At 46.4% G+C, this 21985-nt stretch overlaps 1 protein-coding gene across 2 annotated transcripts in view; it reads right to left on the bottom strand.

Moving 5' to 3' along the window:
* Positions 1–21985, bottom strand: part of dnah7 (dynein, axonemal, heavy chain 7) — an 816199-nt gene that overhangs the window by 538530 nt on the left and 255684 nt on the right. For both annotated transcript variants that reach the window (XM_085985836.1, XM_085985837.1), the window contains exons 24-25: positions 15958–16126; positions 15760–15862 (exon numbers count right to left, since the gene is read on the bottom strand). In XM_085985836.1, the coding sequence (XP_085841962.1) occupies positions 15760–15862; positions 15958–16126 (272 nt within the window). The remainder of the gene's footprint in view (positions 1–15759; positions 15863–15957; positions 16127–21985) is intronic.

Genomic DNA, 21985 nt, shown 5'->3' with positions numbered 1-21985 from the left:
TTAGACAACTTAGTCTCCTGCTCCCGGAGTCATTATCACTCTCCTGATCTTCCGAGCTACTGTCTGTCATTTTTTTTACTTTCTTGTACTTTTCCTTAGTAGTTCTTGTAGTGTTGGTTTTCTTTCCCAACCTGCAGACTCTTGCTATATGTCCCATTTTCCCGCATTGCCTGCATACTTTGTCCTTAAATCAGCAGTCCTTCTGATCATGGGTTGTTCTGCCGCAGCGATAGCACTTTTCTGCTCCATATGCCATTTCGTTAGCGCTGTATTCTTGTGGTTTCTGTTGTATTTCTGCAGCTCCCCATGCTGCTGCTTCATAGGATACTGCCACGCTGAAAGCCTGTTCTCGCGTCAGGTCCTTTTCCGAAAGTAGTCGTTTCTGGGTTCCTTCATTCTGGAGCCCGCATACAAACTTATCCCGTAAGGTGTCTGCCAGTCCTGCTCCGAACTGGCAGTGCTTCGATAACTTGCGTAGTTCCGTAAGATAGTCAGCATTGTTCTCATCTTTGTGCTGGTTTCTTTTATGGAACTTGAATCTTTCTGCTATCAGCAGTGGTGTAGGGTTTAGGTGTTCCTGTAAGATATTAACAATCTGTTCAAAACTTTTCTCCATTGGTTTAGCTGGGGTAATTAAATTCCGCAATAGGCCGTACGTTCTCGCGCCCATCAAGTTTAATAATACCGACGCCTTCTTTCCATTGGCCACCTCATTGGCATTGCAGTACACTTCAATTCTTTCCACATACGTGGTCCAGTCTTCTACCTCGTTGTCGAAAGCAGTGATACTGCCACTCTTCGGCATCTTGGGTGATTTAAAATGGCACCTCCCGCGCTTTTTCTTCTTCCCCAATGTAATAAAATGGCGCCTCCCACGCTTTTCCTTCTTCCCCAATAGAATAAAATGGCGCCTCCCGCGCTTTTCCTTCTTCCCCTTGCTGCCACGCTGCTCCTAGCGTTCTACAGGGTAATGGCGGCGACCCGCGGCTTCGGCGCGTCTCACTTTTCCTTCCCCGCGTTCTATCCTCTCCACGCTGCCCTGTCCTTGAGCACCGACCGCGCCCTGTGCGCTCCATCCTCTCTCTCTCTCTTTTCCTCCCGACGATGCTGCACGGCCCCTTTGCAGAGCGGCTCGATCGAGCCCGAGCCCGCCGCAGTCCAGAAGGGTCAGCGCACTACCTGCTACCAGCACGACTTGCTGAAACACCTCGACTGGGGAGCCAGGCCTAGCTCTCCACAGCCTCCCCTGCAACTCTCCGATGGATCCCTGGGCGGTTGCCCGCGGTCGACGCCCGCCGTTCTGATTTCAACCTCCAAGAAGCTTCTCTTCAGGGAAAAGATCCCCGTGAGGTGATGCAGTACTGCAGGTGAGTTGAAACCTGCCCGTCGCCAGTGTAGTGTCCGAGAATCAATAATACTCAGACTGCAGGAGAACAATAAAACAGGTATTTACTTGAACAGAGGGGAACTCAAGACTGACGTATAGAAGCCTGCTATGGCTTTATATACAGGGGTGGTCACTGCCGGTACTGCAGTATAGAATCAGTTCTTCTCTTAAAGGTACATACACAACAGGTAAGTCATCAAACTTACTCTATAATTGAAGATATTACTACATATGAAGAGGCCCTCACAGCCCTTAAGGCCCAGTACCTTAAGTCGGTTAACGAAGTATACGCCAGGTATCTTTTGTCTACTCGCAGGCAATTACCCGAGGAATCCCTGGACGATTTTCTGCAGGACCTTAAGGCTTTGGCTAAGGATTGCAACTACAAGGCTGTCTCTGCCATATTGTATCAGGAAGAAGCCATCCGTGATTCTTTCATATCTGGCCTCCGATCTAATTATATTAGACAGAGACTCCTCGAGAATGACTCGTTAGTTTTAAAAACGGTCGTCGCTACTGCTCGATCATTAGATGTAGCCCAGAAGAATTTAGAAGTGTATGCATCAGCCCATGCGTCTTTTTCAGCCTTGTGTGTTCCGAGTATGGAGGCATTCATAACACCAATGGAGCCTCCACTTAATCCTATTGTTGCGGCTGTACCCCATGGGTCTAAGTGTTATTTTTGTGGCCAATCTAAACACCCCAGGCAAAGATGCCCAGCCAGAGAGGCTACCTGTTTTAAATGTAAGAAACGGGGACATTTTAGTAAAGTGTGTAAGGGTAATCCTGTACCCGATGTCTTTTCTGCTGCCGCCTATCGTTTTACTCTAGCCTCGGTTACGGTTGACCAGACCATACCGTGTTCCTTGTCGAAATCTATGATGGACATCAAGATTAATGGTCGTCCTACTGGGTGTTTGATAGACTGTGGCAGTACTGAAAGTTTTATACACCCCAACCTTGTTAACTGTTCATTGAAGGCGTATCCTACTCGAAGTGAAATCATGATGGCGTCCAAGTCTCTTACTTCGGAGGTAACTGGATATTGTAAAGTCACATTGACCGTTAAGGATACGGAGTATAAGGACTTTAAACTCCTCATATTACCTCAGTTGTGTGTGAACTTAATTTTAGACTTGGACTTCCAGTGTCAGCATGAGAGCGTCACCCTTAAGTATGGTGGATCCCAGCCTCCGCTCACAGTCTGTGGCCTTTCTACTTTAAAAGTAAGTCTGCCTTCTTTGTTCGTGAACCTTGCTCCTAATTGTAGACCTATAGCGACTAAGAGTCGACGGTGTAGTTCAGAAGATAAAAAATTTATAAAAGAGGAAGTGGAAAGGCTTCAACAGGAGGGAATCATCGAACACAGTAATAGCCCGTGGTGTGCCCAGGTGGTGGTGGTTAAAACGAATGAAAAGAAAAGACTTGTGGTTGATTATAGCCAGACTATAAACTTGTATACCCAATTAGACGCCTATCCTTTGCCTCGTATTTCTGAGATGGTGAACCAGATAGCTCAGTACCGCGTGTTCTCCACCATTGATTTAAAGTCTGCCTATCATCAACTCCCTATTAAAATAGAAGACCGACCTTATACGGCCTTCGAAGCTAATGGGCGCCTGTACCAATTCCTTAGGGTGCCCTTTGGAGTGACGAATGGGGTATCCATCTTCCAACGGGAGATGGATCGTATGGTGGATGAATACGCGTTGGAAGCAACATTCCCATACCTGGACAATGTTACTATCTGTGGGCGTGACCAACGGGAGCATGATCAAAATCTCGCGAAGTTCCTAGAGACTGCAAAGAGGTTAAACCTGACCTACAACGAAAACAAGTGTACCTTCAATACTACACGTTTGTGTATTCTTGGTTGCGTTGTGGAGAATGGGGTAATCGGGCCAGATCCTGAAAGATTACGCCCACTTAAAGAATTACCATTACCTCACACTGTAAAAGCTTTAAGGTGGTGTCTGGGATTCTTCTCGTACTATGCCCAGTGGGTGGCTAGCTACTCAGATAAAGTCCGACCTCTTATTAAGTCGACGTCTTTTCCGTTATCGGTGGAAGCTCAGGGGGCTTTCTTTAATATCAAACGGGACATTGAGAAGGCAGTGGTATGTGCCGTGGATGAGAAGATCCCTTTTCAAGTGGAAAGTGATGCATCTGATTTTGCGTTGGCAGCAACTCTTAATCAAGCTGGTAGACCAGTAGCTTTTTTCTCTTGTACATTGCAAGGACCAGAAGTTCGACATTCTTCAGTGGAAAAGGAGGCACAGGCGATTATTGAGGCAGTCAGGTATTGGAGACATTATCTCGCTGGCCAACGTTTTACGCTCATTACTGACCAGCGATCTGTGGCCTTTATGTTCAATACTAAGCAGAGAGGCAAGATCAAAAATGATAAGATTTTAAGATGGCGAATAGAACTGTCAACATATGACTATGATATTCAGTACAGGCCTGGAGTATTCAATGAGCCATCAGATGCTTTGTCACGAGGAGTATGTGCTAGTCTAGGTATAGATAAGCTTCAAAGTCTCCACGACGCACTCTGCCACCCTGGGGTTACCAGAATGAACCACTTCATTAAGTCCCACAATCTACCCTACTCTATTGAGGAGGTCCGGACAATGACCAGAACCTGTCGTGTTTGTGCTGAATGCAAACCCCGCTTCTATAAGCCGTCCGAGCCAGCTCATCTTATTAAAGCAACTCGACCATTTGAGCGTTTGAGTCTCAATTTTAAAGGTCCCCTTCCATTGAGCGACCGTAATGTCTATTTTCTTAATATTATAGACGAGTACTCTTGGTTCCCTTTTGTTATCCCTTGTCCAGATATGACTAGTGCTGTTGTAATTAAATGCCTCTGCCAACTGTTTTCCTTGTTTGGCATGCCTAACTATATACATAGTGATAGGGGTTCTTCCTTTATGAGCGAAGAATTGCGACAGTTTTTGCTATCGAAAGGGATTGCAACGAGTAGAACTACCAGCTATAACCCTCGTGGTAATGGGCAGGTCGAGAAAGAAAATGCGACAGCGTGGAAGGCTATCGTACTGTCTCTGAAGTCGTGAGGCCTGCCGACCTCTCGCTGGCAGGATGTCCTGCCAGACGTGTTGCATTCCATAAGGTCTCTTTTGTGTACAGCGAAGAATGCCACCCCTCATGAAAGGATGTTTCGTTTTCCAAGAAAAGCTACTAATGGAGTATTGTTACCCACATGGTTGATTACCACAGGCCCTGTGCTGTTGCGCAGACATGTGAGAGGCCACAAGACTGATCCACTGGTGGAGGAAGTACAACTCCTCCATGCTAATCCCCAGTATGCGTACATTCAATATCTGGATGGGCGAGAGGATACGGTCTCTATTAAAGATCTTGCACCTGCTGGAGCTCAAAAAGAGTTTGACTCAGAGTAGAGTTTTCAATCGTGGTATTGGACCTTCAGAGACACAAACCCTCAGTGTGAAAAACACTGATAATTCTGGGAATTCGAATGAACCGGAGTTAGTACTCCGGGAGGAGCCTCAGCAAGAGTTACGTCGTACCCAGAGGACTATCAGACCTCCTGACAGACTGAATCTATAGCAGGGGGTGAATGTGATGAAATAACTCTGTGTTCTGGCATTTGTATTGTCTGTTGTTGTTGTACTTGTTAATGTCTGGAATGTTCTACAGGTGTAACCACTAATGCTCCTCCCTAGCCCCACCCCTCTGGATCCTCCGGATTGGTGTGAGTCTTACTTATAAGAGCTGGGTCTTACTCATAAGGGCTGGGTCGGTGATGAATGATGGTTGCCCTGTGTTAACTTGATGCCATGTTCTTTACTTAATAAAAGCCTTTGGCCTAGAAATTCGGTTGGTAGCGCCAGCGATTAGCGCCTAAAGAGCCCGAGAATTGGGGCATTACCCAATTTTTGGGCGGGCGCAGTGAATATAGCGCCACCTCCCATATTGAGTATCCTTTTAGCGCCGGCGCTAACTCTTTTCGCTCGCCCGCGGGCGCAGGCAGATCATGACATCATTTCAGTGTGCAACGCCTTTTTGGTGCCCCGGACCGGATATTCGGTGGCGCCCATAACCTTTTTGCCTGGCGCTATTAGTGACAGTTGGATGGAGCGTTCCCAGGCCCTTCTCAAACTCAGGGGGCGCTATTTAAAGGGGACAGCACTAGTATAAAAGCTGCAGCCATTTGGGCTGGCCATTCAGATTGTTGCTGGAGAGAGTTGCTGACCTTCTGTTGGACAGTAATTTTCTCATTGAGCCTTTGGAGGCACTGGCACTGGCAGCTTGAGGGCCCGGCTCCCGAGCTGGTGATGCAGCATCTGAAAGCAGGGAGGTAGAAGAGTGGCTTTAGCAAAAGGACAGCTTGGCAGCAAGGGATGCCAGATTGCGGCAAGGCTATGACATGGGTCCACAGTGAGAAAGCATGCTGGCGGGGGGAACAAGTGGAAGGAGGCAGTTGTAAAAGGTGAGAACCTTACCATCGCTGTCGACAATGGGGTCGGCAGCTGCAGTGGTTACAGGACCACTCAGACGTCCTCCAAGAATCTGGTGGACTCTCTCCTCGAGATCCGTGAGAGTGACCACTTGTGGAGGTCCTCCACCGGTGCGAAGCTGGTCTTTGCCAATCCTCGCCAGCTTGGACTGCAGGGGAAAGGAGGGGAAGTTATGTTACATGATGCCCCGAGTGATCATCTCATGCCCCCCATGGTGGAAGAGCCCTTACATGATGCCCTGAGTGATCATCTCATGCCCCCCATGGTGCAAGAGCCCTTACATGACGCCTTGAGTCAAATGTGCATGTGTGTGCCCAGAAAGGGCCATGGGTGCTTGCTGGCAGATGGCCAATGGGACACAGCCCACCCTGTAGCCATAAAGTCAGGTGCAAATGAAGGGATGCAGAAGTTTGCAGAAACAACACTCACCCTCACGACCCGAGTGAGGTCGTTGAATTTCTTTATGCGTTGGACAGGGCTCCTGGTCACCATGCTGCTGGAGTTGACCCTCTGGCATACATCCCTCCAAGCTCGTCGGTAGTCCTTATGATTCGGCCGCGTGCCATTGTTTGGGTAGAGAACATCTTGCCGGCACTCCACTGCGGCCACCAATTATGCCAGAGCCTCATTGGTGAAGCGCTCTGCTCTCTGTCTCACCTTCTCCATCTGGTCCAAGTTTTTAGCGCCAGAGAAGGGCCTGCGCCGATTCTGAGGCCTGCAAGGCGAAGAGTGTGGATGCTGAAGCTGACTGACCCACCCCTTTAAGAGCTGGCCGGCGCCTGGAAGTCTTGTGGTCATCAGTAATTGAGAGCACCTGCGCTGCGCCCGTCCGCTCCGATATTGGGTTGCGCCGGAAGTTTAGCGCCTTAGGTGTCCCGTGTAACGCCTGAATTCGCGCCTCAATCCCCTTTAGGGGCGATGCAACCCAATATCGTGCCAGGCGGCGATAAGTTTCGTCTGGCTATAAACTTTGCGCAGCGCCAGTTCTAACGCCTCAAGTGGGGCTATACCCAATTTCTAGGCCTTTTAGTTTTAAGCTTTAACCTCTTGGATTCAGGCCGTTATTTGGCACATCACCAGCGCTCTGAGGTAGCGCCTCGCTCCTCGGCCTTTGCGCCTTAAGACAGGTGTGAAGCGCCTGATTTAGCGCTCCAATCACCTCCAGGGGCGATAAAAGCCAAGTTTGCAGTCGGAGGCGATAATTAGCACCAGGCGCTAATCTTTGCGCCCGGCCGATAATTGGATCCCAAATGGGGCGATACTGAATTTCTCCCCCTTAGACTATAAAGCTAGATACAGACAGCTATAATAGGCTTGCCCTTTCATGTTTAGGTATCTAAATTTTTTGTATGGCAAATTGCTGAACGTGCGAGCTGATAATGTGCAGCGAGGGAAACAGGACAACCAACTTTGTATCTCCTTAACCAATCAAATTGAAGAATTGAGAAATAAACAGCCCAAGAACTGAGAAGAAATTGTAAATTAGAGTGGGTGAATTCAATGTCAAATCAGGTACAGAAAGAGAAATAAAGGGGGAATTTTAACCTGGAGGAGCGTGTGGGTTTGTGTGGGGGGTAAAAACAGCAAAAATGTCAGTCAGCATGTCGGGAAGCCGGCTCCAACCCGCCGACATCCACGTTTAACTGGAGCACGTTAGGCTGCTTGCGCGCAACCCCCTCGGGAGAGGCAGATTGCCTATTTACATACCAGTTAATTTTCAGTGCCACAGTAGATAATTAGCAGTAATTTACACTTATCACATCATTAAAATGGTACTTACATTTGAAATGATAAGACTTAACTTTCTGTGTTGAGTTTAGCTCATAGCTACCGCACAAATACAGTAACTTCACTACATTTAATGGATTTCAATGGTGAGGCAGACAACGAAATTCTGTTTTTGTGAAGGTAACAATGGAGCAGTGCAACTCAGACTGGAACTTTTGGATATCTGCATTTAACCATGTATCTACCCCTCACTGGAAGTTGCTGTATCACTTGCGCAAAATAACGGCAAGCACCATTAACCTCACCGTTATTTTGACAGCAAAATTTGGTCCAATGTGTCATTTAGATGTACAAATTTTCCAGAAATTGAGAGAGATGAGATTTAAGACTGCTATTCCCAATACAGCTACTTGCGCAAAGGTGCATGTACCCAGGAGAAGAGAATCCAGGAAGAACGGGTACTGTTAAGTCTGTGCGTTCCAGTTATATTTAAGGTCAATTACTGACATAGACTACAAGAATAACTTTTCAATAGGTCTTTACTATTCGGAGGTTAGGGCTGTACTACCCAGCAAATTACTACACAGCACTTATACACCGGTGTGGTCACCACCGGTATTACCGTATACAGCAGCCAGAGAAAGTAGTACATCTCTTAAGGTGGAACAGGTTTAAGTTCTCTTAAGGTGGAACAAGTTACATACACCACAATCCTCCCTTTTTAGCTTAACAGTTATATCCCCATTTAACATAACATAATAACATATATACATATACAACTTCATGTAGAAACAGTTCAAAGGTTCAGTCTCTCAGGAGGCCTCCTGATTCGAGTTGGATAACGCCTTTCAGGGGTCTCTGATTCTTGTTGCTGAGGTGACTCCTCTAGTTGGTCTCTTATGTCTTGGACATCATCATCAGGTACATTCACTGCCGAGGTAGATGCTTCAGGTTCACTAACTTCTTCCACGGTTGTCTCTGTCGTAACCATGGGTTCGACCCTTGTTCTCGATTCTACCAGTTGGTCAGCATGACGCCGTATTACATTTTTACCAACATCTACCGTGTACATCAGGGGTCCTTGTCTGGCCCGAATTGTTCCGGATTGCCATTTCACATTTCCATAGTCCCTGGCCAACACTGGTTGTCCTACCTCGAAACTCCGAGTGGTCTTGTTATTTATATGCTGGAACTGTTTGTTTTCAACTTCCCTCCGCACATTTGGTTTTAACAAGTCCAACCTGGACCGCAACCTCCTGTTATAAAACATCATGGCAGGACTTTGGCTTGTCACTGCATGAGCGGCGTTTCAATATGCCAGTAGAAACTTGTCCACCTTATGTTGTAGTGGAATCTGATCTTCGCTCATGGCCTTTATTGCCTTTTTGAATGTTTGTACAAATCTCTCGACCAACCCATTTGTAGCCGGATGATATGGGGCAGAGGTATAATGTTTCACCCCATTCTTCTTTTAGAATTTTTGGAATTCTTCTGACACGAACTGTGGTCCGTTGTCGGAACATATTTGTTCTGGCAATCCGTTCCTTGCGAATATCGTTCTTAACACCGCAATTGTCTTTTCTGAAGTAGTGGTAGTCATCTTGATCACTTCTGGCCATTTAGAATGTGCGTCCACCGCAATTAGAAACATGGAGTCCATGAATGGACCAGCAAAGTCAATATGTACGCGTTGCCATGGGGCTGAAGGCCATTCCCATGGATGCAGTGGTGCAATCGGAGGTGCATTTTGCACTTTTTGGCACCCTGAGCAGCTTTTCGTCAGCTCCTCTATCTGTTGGTCGATACCCGACCAACACACATAAGCCCTAGCAAGGCTTTTCATCTTGACTCCCCCCAGATGACCTTCATGCAGTTCCTTTAGAACTCTTTCCCTTAACTTAGGAGGAATAATCACTCTCGTTCCATACATCAATGTTCCTTGACAGACGGACAGCTGGTCTCGTCTTGCCGAGAATGCCGGTAACAGAGAATCACCATGTGCTGGCCATCCCTTCACTGTCACCTCGTAGACTCGGGACAGTGTCGGGTCGTTCCTGGTTTCTCTTTCAATACTTGCATTGGTGACTGGTAAACACTCGATGATGGTCGAGTGAAATAACTCAACAGGATCAACCTTCGTTGTCTCCTCTTCTTCAGGTAGTGGCAGGCGCGACAGCCCATCAGCATTACCATGCTGCTTTGTACCTTTGAATTCTATCTGATATTGATGTGCCCCTAGGAAAAGGGACCATCTCTGGAGTCTCTGTGCTGTCATCACCGACACACCCTTCTTAGGGTTAAAAATGGATACCAACGGCTGATGGTCTGTCAGAAGCGTAAACTTTTGGCCCTGCAGGTAATGATTAAACTTCTTTACTCCCCACACAAGGCTGAGAGCCTCCCTATCTATCTGAGCATAGTTGCGCTCAGCGGAGGTCAATGATCTGGATGCGAACGCGACTGGCCTCTCCGTGCCATTTGGCAACTTGTGTGAGAGTACTGCCCCAATACCATATGGAGAAGCATCACAAGCCAAACGAATAGGCAGTGTTGGGTTGAAGTGAGCCAACACTTCCTCTGAGGTTATCAATTCCTTGCTTTTGCGAAAGGCCTTCTTACAGTCCTCGCTCCACTCCCATGGTACTCCCTTCTGCAAAAGAGCGTTCAGCGGGTGCAGTACCGTGGATAAATTTGGCAGAAACTTATGGTGATAGTTAATCAATCCTAGGAACGACCTCAACTGAGATACATTACCCGGAGCGGGAGCCTTCACAACCACTTCGATCTTGTCAGGAGACTTATGAAGTCCCTCCTGGTCAATGACATGGCCACAGTACGAGATCCGCTTCTGAAAGAACTCACATTTCTGCCGATTAACTCAAAGTCCATATTCTTTCAATCTGATGAGCACCAGTTCCAAATTTGCGAGGTGTTCCTCGTCACCATCTCCTGTAATCAGAATATCGTCCAGGTAACATTGTGTGCCTGGAATTCCCTGTAATACCTGCTCCATGGCCCTCTGCCAAATTGCTGGAGCCGATGCCACTCCAAAAACCAGTCTATTATACCGGTACAAGCCTCTATGCGTGTTGATCGTGAGGTACTGGCGTGACTCTTCCTCAACTTCCATCTGTAAGTACGCCTGCGCCAGGTCTATCTTGGTGAAGTGTTTCCCGCCCGACAATGAAGCGAAGATATCCTCAATCCGCGGAAGCGGATACTGCACCGTGTGAAGCACCGGATTAACAGTGATCTTGAAATCTCCACAGATGCGAACCTTCCCTGGTTCTCCCGGCTTGTTGCTCGAAGGACGTTTCATCACGGGAACAATGGGCGTAGCCCACTCACTCCAGTCTACCTTAGACAGTACTCCTGAACGTTCTAGCGCTTCCAGCTCCGCTTCCACAGCAGGTCGTATCGCATAGGGTACCGGTCTGGCTTTGAAAAATTTTGGTTGTGCATGTTCTTCAATCTTGATGTTTGCCGTAATTCCTCTCAGTGTTCCCAGTCCCTGCTGGAACACCTCTTTAGCATCGTCCAATATTCTGGACAATCGTTTAGGTTTGACATCTGTTTCCCTGGCATCTACCGTTAGTGCTTTTAAGGAATGCCAGTCCATATTCATTTTTCTAATCCACTCCCATCCCAGTAGTGGTGGACCTCCTTCAGGTAGCACATATAAGTCCATTCCTCGGCTTTCTTTGCCCTTGTGGACCACCTTTACCTCTATCTTTCCGATGGGGTATACTCTTTGCCCCGTGTATGTTTTCAATACAATCTCCGTATCCCGTAGGGGAATATGTTGGAATAACCTTTTGTAATCTTTCTTATTCATGACCGTCAATGCCGATCCAGTGTCCAATTCCATCTTCACTTGGACTCCTGCTATCTGAAGTGTGACCCAAATTGTCTGGAGATCTGCTTCCTTACCAACGTTGTGTACTCTTAAGCTACCCAGTTCATTACTGCTGGCGTCTGAATCTGACTTCTGTTCGTTCGAACTGTTCTCTGTCACCTTGTGTACCTTTCTGTACTTTCCCTGCGGTGACTTTTTGTTGCTGGTCTTCTCTCCTGACCGGCATACTTTAGCTATGTGACCAAGCCTGCCACATTTTCTGCATTCCTTATTTTTGAACCAGCACTGGTTCTGATCGTGCGTTGTCTTTCCACAACGATAACATTTTACTGTACCCAAGACCATTTGATTTGTGCTGAGTTCCGGTGACCGTAGCTGCATTACCGCCGTGCCTCTCGCTGCGGCTTCGTGCGATGCTGCCATAGCGACAGCTTTATCCAGCGTCAGCTCATTCTCCTCAAGCAGTCGCTTTTGTGTCTCTTCTTTTAACAATCCACACACAAATTTATCTCTTAGCGCATCTGTTAGTCCTGTTCCAAACTGACAGTACTTTGCTAGCTTACGCAATTCAATTAAAAATTCAGCATTGCTTTCATCTTTCAGCTGCTTTCTGCTGTAAAATTTAAATCGTTCCGCTAGCATCAGCGGCGTGGGGCTTAAATGATTTTTCAGGACGGTAACAATATCCGCGAAAGTCTTATCCGCCGGTTTCTCTGGTGATAGAAGGTGTTTCAATTGCCCGTATGTCTTTGCACCCATTAAGTTTAATAAGGTTAGTGCTTTCTCCCCATCTGGTATCTTATTTGCTCTACAATAAACTTCTATGCGTTCTACATACGTGGTCCAATCTTCGATGTCGCTATCAAAAGTATTAATATTCCCATGTTTAGGCATCTTTGCAATTTTTTTTTCCAAAATGGTGGCTTCCCGCGCTTGGCGGTCTTTCCCGCGCTCGTCTTCTTCACCCGCTGGCTGCAATGGCGATTGCTGTGCTGCTGCCGGTCTCGCCTCCCCAGTGGTTAACAACTCCCCCGACGCTGCTTCTACTCCACCGCGGTTCCCGTGGGCATTCGCGCTTCCCTGCCGTCGCGCCTCGCAGCCCTTCTTGCAGCCCGGTTATGTGCACCCACTGCGTTCGAATTCACCGCGGCTCTCGCGCCTTCAGCTGCCCCAGTCGCTGCGCCTTTCGGCCCGAATGCGGCCCGGCCCTTTTCACCGGCCGCAGTCGATTTCACCGCCCTCTTTCCTCCGTCTTCCCTCCCCTTCGCTACAGCCAACGCGGCCGACTTTCGCTGATTGGCTTACCCACCATCGTGGTAGAAGGAAGATAGCTGTCTGCCGCTGATGGGGGCTTCGAGTTCAGAATTTCTCTTCTTCACTCCGGGTCCTCGATGCCTCCCGCGCGACGTGCTGTTCAGCAGGATGATGAGGGTGGATGCCTCTTCTCGACGCCCATTCTGAGGATGAAGCTGCCGTGGATGTAAACTGCCGCAGGGTAAGATCGGACTCGTCGCCACTGTTAAGTCTGTGTGTTCCAGTTATATTTAAGGTCAATTACTGACACAGACTGCAAGAATAACTTTTCAATAGGTCTTTACTATTCGGAGGTTAGGGCTGTACTACCCAGCAAATTACTACACAGCACTTATATACCGGTGTGGTCACCACCGGTATTACCGTATACAGCAGCCAGAGAAAGTAGTACATCTCTTAAGGTGGAACAGGTTTAAGTTCTCTTAAGGTGGAACAAGTTACATACACCACAGGTACCACTTCTACAGATGGAGGTTCACCACTTTGACATCTGTAGAAGATTAATACTATCCTCCCAGAGAAAGGCAAAACAATGAGTTCATCAGTGCCAGCTCATTTGAATGAGGTAGTATAAGTTCTGGAAACACTTCTAACTACAAGCATAGAGACTTTAATCTAGTTAAGAGACTGCCTATCTAATGCTATTAACTTGTCAGGTATTTAAGGAGTCTAATCCTAAATTAATCTCACCAATTTATATCAATCTCGGACACTGATCTCAGCTGTAAATTTATAATCAGCACTTACAACCAAATTACTGTGACATAACTGAACTGCTTTTATAACCTCTATTTCTTTTGTCAATTAATCTTATCGACTAATTATTTGTATACTCAGTGCTCCTAAATATGATTCTAAGGTTAATAAACAATTGTTAGATCATAACTTTATTGTCTGACTTCTTCTTCAGTAATTGGTAAGAAAGGGTTCATTAATTCACTCAGTAGTTTGTGTGGATCCTGATGAGAGGTTGGTGATGTGCTAATATAATCCAAATTGATTAATGCAAGACAGTTCGATGATCCAAACTCAGGCATCATTACCTCCTATGCATAAACTGGACGGCAAACAGTCCTTTGATGAGGAGTTAAGATCATAGAATCATATAAACATACAACACAAAGGGAGGCCATTTGGCACATTGTGCATGCGCTGGCACTTTGAAAGATTTATCCAATTAGTCCCACTTGTCTGTTCTTTCAACATAGCCCTGCAAATTTATCCTTTTCAAATATAGTTTTCCTTTTCAAGGTGAAGGCTTAAGGATTCATCTTGTGCCCTTGATAAATATTCTTGTCAGGGTATCAATCCCAATGTTCTTACAGCCCCATGCTCTGGAATTCCCTCCCTAATTCCTCCATTTCTCCACCTCCCTCTCCATTTTTAAGATTCTCCTTAAAACCGTCATCTTCTACAATGTTTTTGGGCACCCCTCTTAATATCTTTGTCTTTGGCTCGGTGTCCATTTTTTTCGTTGCATCTGTGTGGAGCACCATGGCATATTTTTTTCCTTCATTAAAGGATTGAAGGCAAGATGCAAGAGAAAGATTGTCAATCAGAAAACAAGATTTTTCTTATCTCTATGCAGGAATGTAAAAGAGGTACTAAAAGAGCCATCCAAGAAGTGGTAGCAATACGCAAGACCTTGGCAGACGTGGGCAACAGTGGGAAATAGAGAAAGCCATCAAGTATACGACAGATAGAGAGGAAACTAGAAATCCATGAATGTAGTTTTAGTGGGAGACCATATGATAGAAATTTGTTTAGACGTGCTCCATTAAAGGTTGTAAATGTCCAAGGCAACGATTCAAGAGCAGAGTTCTACTGATACAGAACATAGGTAAGAAAATTCCCAGTGGAAGGGGCATGTTGAAAACTACACTAGAAATCATGGATTAGGCCAGAACGTTCAACATAATGGATAATTTGAGAGTTATCAGTTTCTGTAATTTTAGACAGTACCAATGTAACCTTTCTCAAGGATGAACATGAGCAAATTTTCAAGGAGAAGGAAAGGTGCACTGGAAGTAAAAACTAGGGACTAGGGATAGGAATAAATGCTGGCCTTGCCAGCAATGCCCAGATCCTATGAACGAATAAAAAAAAATGTAGCCATCTACATAATTTCACCAGGGGTTCCACCAATCTTCCACGAAGTTACGACAGTAGATTGGGAGAACCACCACCGAAATTCCAGGCATGGTTCTTTACCATGATCATCAAAGGAGATCATGGAGAGAAAAATGAACCAAGAAAAGTCAACTTCTTCTATAGGAAACACCAGGCCATAAAAGAAGTGGAAAGAGAATGGAAAGGAGGATTCACAGAGGTAGTAGTTGGCATACGTAGAATTTCCACAGGAGTTCTTCATTCTACGCCATTTTTGCAGGATTTCCGCCAATTTTCTACCAAAGTTACTGTGGTAAACCGTGAGAATTCCATGGAAATTCTACCCCCCAGCTGGCTATCATTTCCAGCTTTAAGTTGTGGACAACTCATGAGTGGGATATAAATTACTTTTCACAACTTGCTATAATATACTTGCTTATACATTTTATCATTTAAATGATAACTTGTATTTTTTAATATTTCTCTTTACATTGCAAGATGAGAAGAATGATTGTCATTTAGAAAATCACCTTTATGGGGAGTAAAGTTAAAAATTAGGGCAGAGATCAGAACTTGCTGTAACAGAACTAGTTTAAATTTCTATTTCAGAAAGTAAATTATTGTAAAATATACAAGTAAATTGAAGATCAGAGGTTTATGGATCAAGATAATAACCTTTCTATTAAATAAAAAAGTTAGATTGGACCCCACAAAATTTGTTTAAAATACTGAAGTGACAAAGCAACTGTCAATAGACAAAAACTGACAGCAGCTTCACATATGACCCATCACTTTTGCAATGTAAGAAAAGGGAATGGACTAAATTCGATAATCTATGCATTAAAAATCTCAAATTAACAAACCTCTTTGGATAGTTAGAATTTGCTGGGCAACAACAGAAAGTACTTCCAGATCAATTCTGTTGAATTCATCAAAGCATGCCCAAGCACCACAGGAGAGCAATCCCTGAAATCAGAATCAAGTTTGCAATTAAAAATTCAACAATACTTCCTACATTAAAATTAAGTTGTTAGGAATTTGTATTCTGATATCATACACACCTTAAAAAATTTTCCCAAGGCAATGTAGTCCAGTCCATCAGAGCAGTTAAATACCACACATTGTTTGGCTACAGCCTTTGCCAAGTCTTTAGTCGTCTCAGTCTTACCAGTGCCAGCAGGTCCTTCAGGTGCTCCTCCAAGGTGGAGATTTAAAGCACCAAACAAAGTTCTGGATATTTATTCAAGACCAAAAGGATATACATCATAGCTCACGAATACATGTATATGGAAATATTAATAACTTCAATTCCAATTTAGCTATATTCAAAAGTAATGCCACTGTATTTTGTATACTTTTGTAACTTTAAACTTTTCTGAGACATACACAAGTTTGTAACATAAAAGTTACAGACTACAGAAGCAAAAATGTTGTGAGAGGGTAACATTATTATTGCCAAGTTGGCAAAAGATACAGATTTATTTGCTCTCAGCCTCATTTCTCTATTCAGATTCCAGCTAATACAGTACTTCTCTAATTCTACCTCTAAATACATGCAGCCAGGGTACTCACTGTATAGTCAATCCACGGGCAAACTGGAGTACTTAAAAGGCTCTGTTGCAACCTTCAGTCCTGTCCCACATCACCCATTATTTTGGCAGATACTGATATCAACCCCAGTGCATTTTTAAAAAGAGATAATATAAGTAATTACAGGCCAGTTAGCTTAATGTCTATGGTAAGGAAAATTTTAAGAGTCTTGAATTAAGGGTGGAATTATCACATATCTATATAAAAAGAAAGTACAGACTTCAAAAGGGATGATTGTGCTTGATAAAACTCATAGGGGGAAAAATTGAGTCACACCCCCTTTGGGGCGCTAACTTCACGCTGCTTTTAGCACCCCAAAAAAAGTAGCACCCCCGCGGCCGAAATTCACCCACAACGCCCCAAGAGGGAAGCGCGGTGCTACTGGAAGCACCCCGCCTCCCTCTTGGGACACTGCAAGTGAATATCGCAGCGCTATGTGCCGCAGCGCCATGCTCTGCGGCAAGTCGCGCCGCGGTACTGCAGGCCTTCCTCTCCTTCTTAAAGGGGAGGGGCCTAGTGCAGCGCAACCCGGGGCCCAGCTGGGCCACCAGGGATCAGAGTGCCGGCAAAAGAGCCCGGCACTCAAGAGAAGTGCCAGGTTCACGGAGCGCAGCCGGCACTCCGCAGGGGGGCTGCAGAGGAGGCCGGGGACGGCAACGGGAGCAGGTGCTGGTAGGCGGCCAGCAACAAAAATTGCCACCCGGCACCTTCCCTTTAATTAGCACCGCCCGGCTGCAGGTAGGCCCCCCTGACCCCGTCGGACATAGCGTCCGGCGGTAAGTCAGGGGGCGCTACCGAAGATCGCGACCGGGGCGCTGCGCACGGCGATAACGACAAACGGTTACCGCCACCGCTAACCTCCCGCTGAATTTCATGGGAGGCATTGGCGGCGCCGCGTCCAGGCGCTAGTTGCTTTGCGCCCCTAACGGGAGTCGCAAAGCAACCAAATTTTTAGGCCATAGAATTCTTTAAGGAGGTAATAGATATGATATATGGGAAGTGCAGTGGTAATGTACATTGACTTTAGGGTGGCTTTTGACAAAATACCACATAGCAGATTATTAGAGAACATTAAGGGGTCTGAAATTAGGGAGCAAATAGAAAACTGAATTAAAATTGGTTAGAAGGAAGAAAACAGAGAGTAGGAGTTAAGGGCAGTTTTTCAGGGTGATTGGAAAGGGGTAATTGTGTCCTACAGGGTTCAGTTCTGGGGCTACTTCTGTTCACTATGTATATCAATCATTTGGATATAGGCTGAAAGGGAGTCTTTTTTTAAATATTAATTCCTGGGATGTGGGTGTTGTAGTGTATGTACCCGTCTACCTTTAAGGGAACTATTGAATGTAACCGTTCGCCTTTAAGAGAACTACTTTAGGTGTGGCACTATTTGTTTGGCTTCTTTATACTGTGATACCGATAGTGACCACACCAATATATAAGTGTTGTGGCAGGATTGCTGGGGCAGATTCGCCTTGACCTTCGAATAGTAAAGACCTGTTTGTTTGTTACTCCTGAAGTCTGTGTCGTTATTAACCGTACAACCCACAGACTTTACAGTGGCGACGAGTCCGATCGTACCCTGCGGCAAGACTACCAAAGCAACGAAGAGCGTCGAAGAGAGGCAACCGCCCTCGTCGTGCTGCTGAAAGAAAACACGAGGCTGCAGCAGGAGGAAGGAGGAAGACTTTAGCAATAAAAGCTTCCATCTGCAACAAGCACTGACTACCCTTCTACCATGGTGCGGAGTGAGACGATCAGCTGGAAACAAGGCGGCCGCGGAGACTGTGAGTAGGGGAAGGTGTAGAGAATATCCGGAGGATAAGGGCTGTGCACTCGACCACGGTCGAGGGGGAACGGAGCCGGTCAGAAAGTCGGGTCCAACAGCGTCGTGAGACAGTCGGACCTCGATCGGCGGGAAAAGCCGGGCAGCGACCGCAGCAACGAAGCGCTGAGACTGGGAGTAGGCGCGGGAAGAGAAACCCAGCTGCAGCCGGGGAGGGAAACACCGGTCTGCGAGAGGGCTGGGAGGCGAACAGGAACCGTGTGGGTGGGAGAGAGAGACGGAGCCGGGTACGGAGAGAGAGACTGCGCGAGAGCCAGTCCAGCGGCTGAACTGTCCTCCGTTAACGGGGTGTACCCAGCGCCGGTAGAGCCGTGCGGGCGGGAGGAAAAGACAGAGCCGAGTAAGGGGAGCTGTGCGAGAGCCAGCCCAGCGGCTGAACCTGTCCGCTGTGGGGAAAGCGTACCCCTTCCACCAGGAAGAAACGCGGGAAGCCGCCATTAGGCGGAGGAGACGACAGAAGCGGGAAACCGCCATTGAAGTGGGCGGGGAGAGAAAGGAAGAGCGGGAAACCGCCATTTTCACGGGAAAACCGCCATCTTAACAGACATACCGCCATTGAAGTGGGCGGGGAGAGAAGGAAAGAGCGGGAAACCGCCGATTTCATGGGAAAACCGCCATCTTAGAAATAAACAAATAAATAAGAATACTTAAAGAAATACTGGTGCTGCTCCCAAGGGAAGAAAGATGCCTAAGCGAGGGAATATTAACGACTTTAATTCTGAAATAGAAGACTGGGCCACGTACGTGGAACGCATAGAGATCTATTGCGAAGCCAACAAAATAGAGGAAGACGACAAGGCGATAACATTGCTAAACTCGATGGGGGCCAAAACATACGGGCTCTTGAAGCATCTAATAGCACCAGATAAACCAGCGGATCAGACCTTCGAAGAGATTGTGGCTGTGCTGAAGGACCACTTGAACCCCACACCGTTGATGCTGGCTGAACGATTCAAATTCTACGCAAGAACGCAGAGGAAAGACGAAAGCAATGCGGAGTACTTGGTCGAACTGCGTAGGCTAGCGAAATACTGCCAGTTCGGAGGGAATCTGACAGAAGCACTGCGGGACAAGTTCGTATGCGGATTGTCCAAAGAAGGGACGCAGAAGCGACTACTGGAAGAGAACGACCTCACACTGGACAGGGCTGTCCTTATAGCTGCATCGCACGAAGCCGCAGCGAAAGGAACGGCGGAAATGCAACTAAAGGCGGCGGCACTCGGGGTGGACCAAATTACTTCAAGCACAACAAAATGCTACCGTTGTGGGAAGACAACGCATGACCAGAATCAATGCTGGTTTAAGAACCAAGAGTGTAGGAAATGTGGCAAACTGGGTCACATCGCGAAGGTATGCCGGTCAGGGAAGAAGACCAACAATCAAAGGAAGCCACCACAAGGAAAGTACAACAAGGTACACAAGGTGGCTGAGAAGAGTTCAGACGAACAGAATTCAGACTCAGACCCAAACAACCAGGAGCTGGGTAGGCTGAGAATCCACAATGTGGGTAAAGAAACGGATCTACAAACCATCTGGGTCATACTAAAAATAGCTGGAGTCCAAGTAAGGATGGAGCTGGACACTGGATCAGCTCTATCAGTCATCAACCGAAGGGACTACCACCGGCTATTCTCTCACATACCTTTAAGAAATACCAAGTTCGTATTACAGACATACACGGGGCATAACGTATACCCCATGGGGAAAATAAGAGTCAAGGTGAGAGATAGGGGTAAAGAACACCCAAGAATGAACTTGTACGTATTACCTGAAGGAGGACCACCACTTCTAGGACGGGAGTGGATTAAGAAAATAGATATGGAATGGCACTACCTAAAAGCCATAAGGAGGGAGGACTCGGTGCAAGCTATCAGCTCAGATTCTGAAATGGATGACGATAAGACCAATTCAAATATGGAAGACAAGGCTAAAAGGGACTTGCCGACGATGGGGAAGGAAACGAAGACATGCAGAAGGACTTATGTTACCAAGAAGAATAAAGCTGCAGAGCAGAACTCCAGGTTGACAGAGAATTCTGAGCCTGTTCAAGCAAAGGATTCATCCACGACGGAAGAACACCGAGTTCGGACTCAAACTTATGTCAAAGTACGACAACAATTAGAACAGTTGAGTGACCGTCTCGTACAAGAGATGAAAAATATGGAAAAGTTCTGGGACACCGAATGGGAGAACCTGGAAAGACAACAGAGACAGCTAGCTCAAGCAGAGAGCAACCATAGAGCCATCGTGGCCAAATACCAATCACATTCCCCTGATGCTGTTCAGGAACTAGAATATTTACAGAACGAACCAAAGGAAGAGGAATCTTCAGGAAGCCAGGATTTTACCCCAGTTCATCTCTACGACTCGTTGCAAGCAGAGTGTAACAAGTTGAAAGAACAGTATGAACAGGCCCAGACTACAATCCTGGAAGGGGTTAACTCGGCAACCTCCGAAAAGCTAGTTTTAGTGAAAGCATCTGAACAGCTAAAGGTTGAACATGAGCGAGAATTACAAAGGCTGCAGGAAATGTTTGATGAGCTCCAGGCCAAGACAGACTCATCGGTAGAGATTCCATCCATCGATGAAAAATTAGAGGTGGAAGACATAGCAGAACATGAAATTCAAGATGTCCAAGAACTCATTAAATTATTGAAGGCAACCCAGGACAAATATGAGGCGGCAATGGCCGAGGTTCAACAACTTGAAGAACATATTCAACTAGGAATCCGGGCAGTGGAAGGAAGGGCAACTGGAAGGATCACAGAGACTGTAGGAATGGCCCCTGAACAGGAGTTAGAGAACATCAAGGCGCAACTTCTTCGAGCGCTTAAAACCAAAGTACCGGAGGAAAGGAAGGTGAAAACATTGGAGGGAAAGGTGGATGAAATGGAGAAGACTCTAATCCACAGTGTCCCCGTAGAAGAGTTAATGGCCAGCCAACTCTTACACACGTTGAGGGACAAGACTCCAAAATGGGAACACGAGTTTCAGGGTTCAAAGGGAAAGAATTCGGAGCTTCCAAAAGTCACGGAGATAGCTGAGGTGGCAACACCGCTTTTACAAGGATGCCAAAAGTACGCTGAATTGCGTCAAGAGGAACAGAAGGGGGTGGAAACAGATACTCCAGTAGAAGGATTAAATAGCCTGACAACGAAATCCCCGATGGAAGGGAAGGTATTGAACTCACAAATGAGGCCAGTAGTGAAGGAATGGCAGACATCCCCGGAAGAGCGGAATGAATATGAATGTTTGAAGAAGTCTTTTCAAGAAAGATGGTTAGGGAAGGAACCACCGTCGGCTAACGTCCAGATGGATAAGAAGGAAGTAGAAGGGCCTCTCACTGGCCTAACTCAGGACGACCCCGAATATTACCATGACCTGTTGAGTGACACTGAATATTACGAGGATCTGGTCTGCTCAGTTTGTGATGAAAACTCCCAAAGTGCTGAAATCCGGATGAAGCACTTAAGGTCTAAGGAACATAGAGAGTTGGTGGCGCTACAGCTGGCAGCCGAGAAAGGAGCTCCGAGAGTGTCAAAAAGGCAGAAAAGAAAAAGAAGAAGCAGAAGATAATAACTGTCTAAAATATTAGCACTTCTACCATCTCAGGCGGGACACTACGAAAGGAACTAAATTAGTTGAAAAACTGGAAA

Source organism: Somniosus microcephalus, chromosome 4, assembly GCF_052327205.1.
Source record: "Somniosus microcephalus isolate GS21.2 chromosome 4, FLI_Smic_1.0, whole genome shotgun sequence".
In the NCBI taxonomy this organism is placed as follows: Eukaryota; Metazoa; Chordata; class Chondrichthyes; order Squaliformes; family Somniosidae; genus Somniosus; species Somniosus microcephalus.
This window is presented reverse-complemented; position numbering and strand designations above follow the sequence as displayed.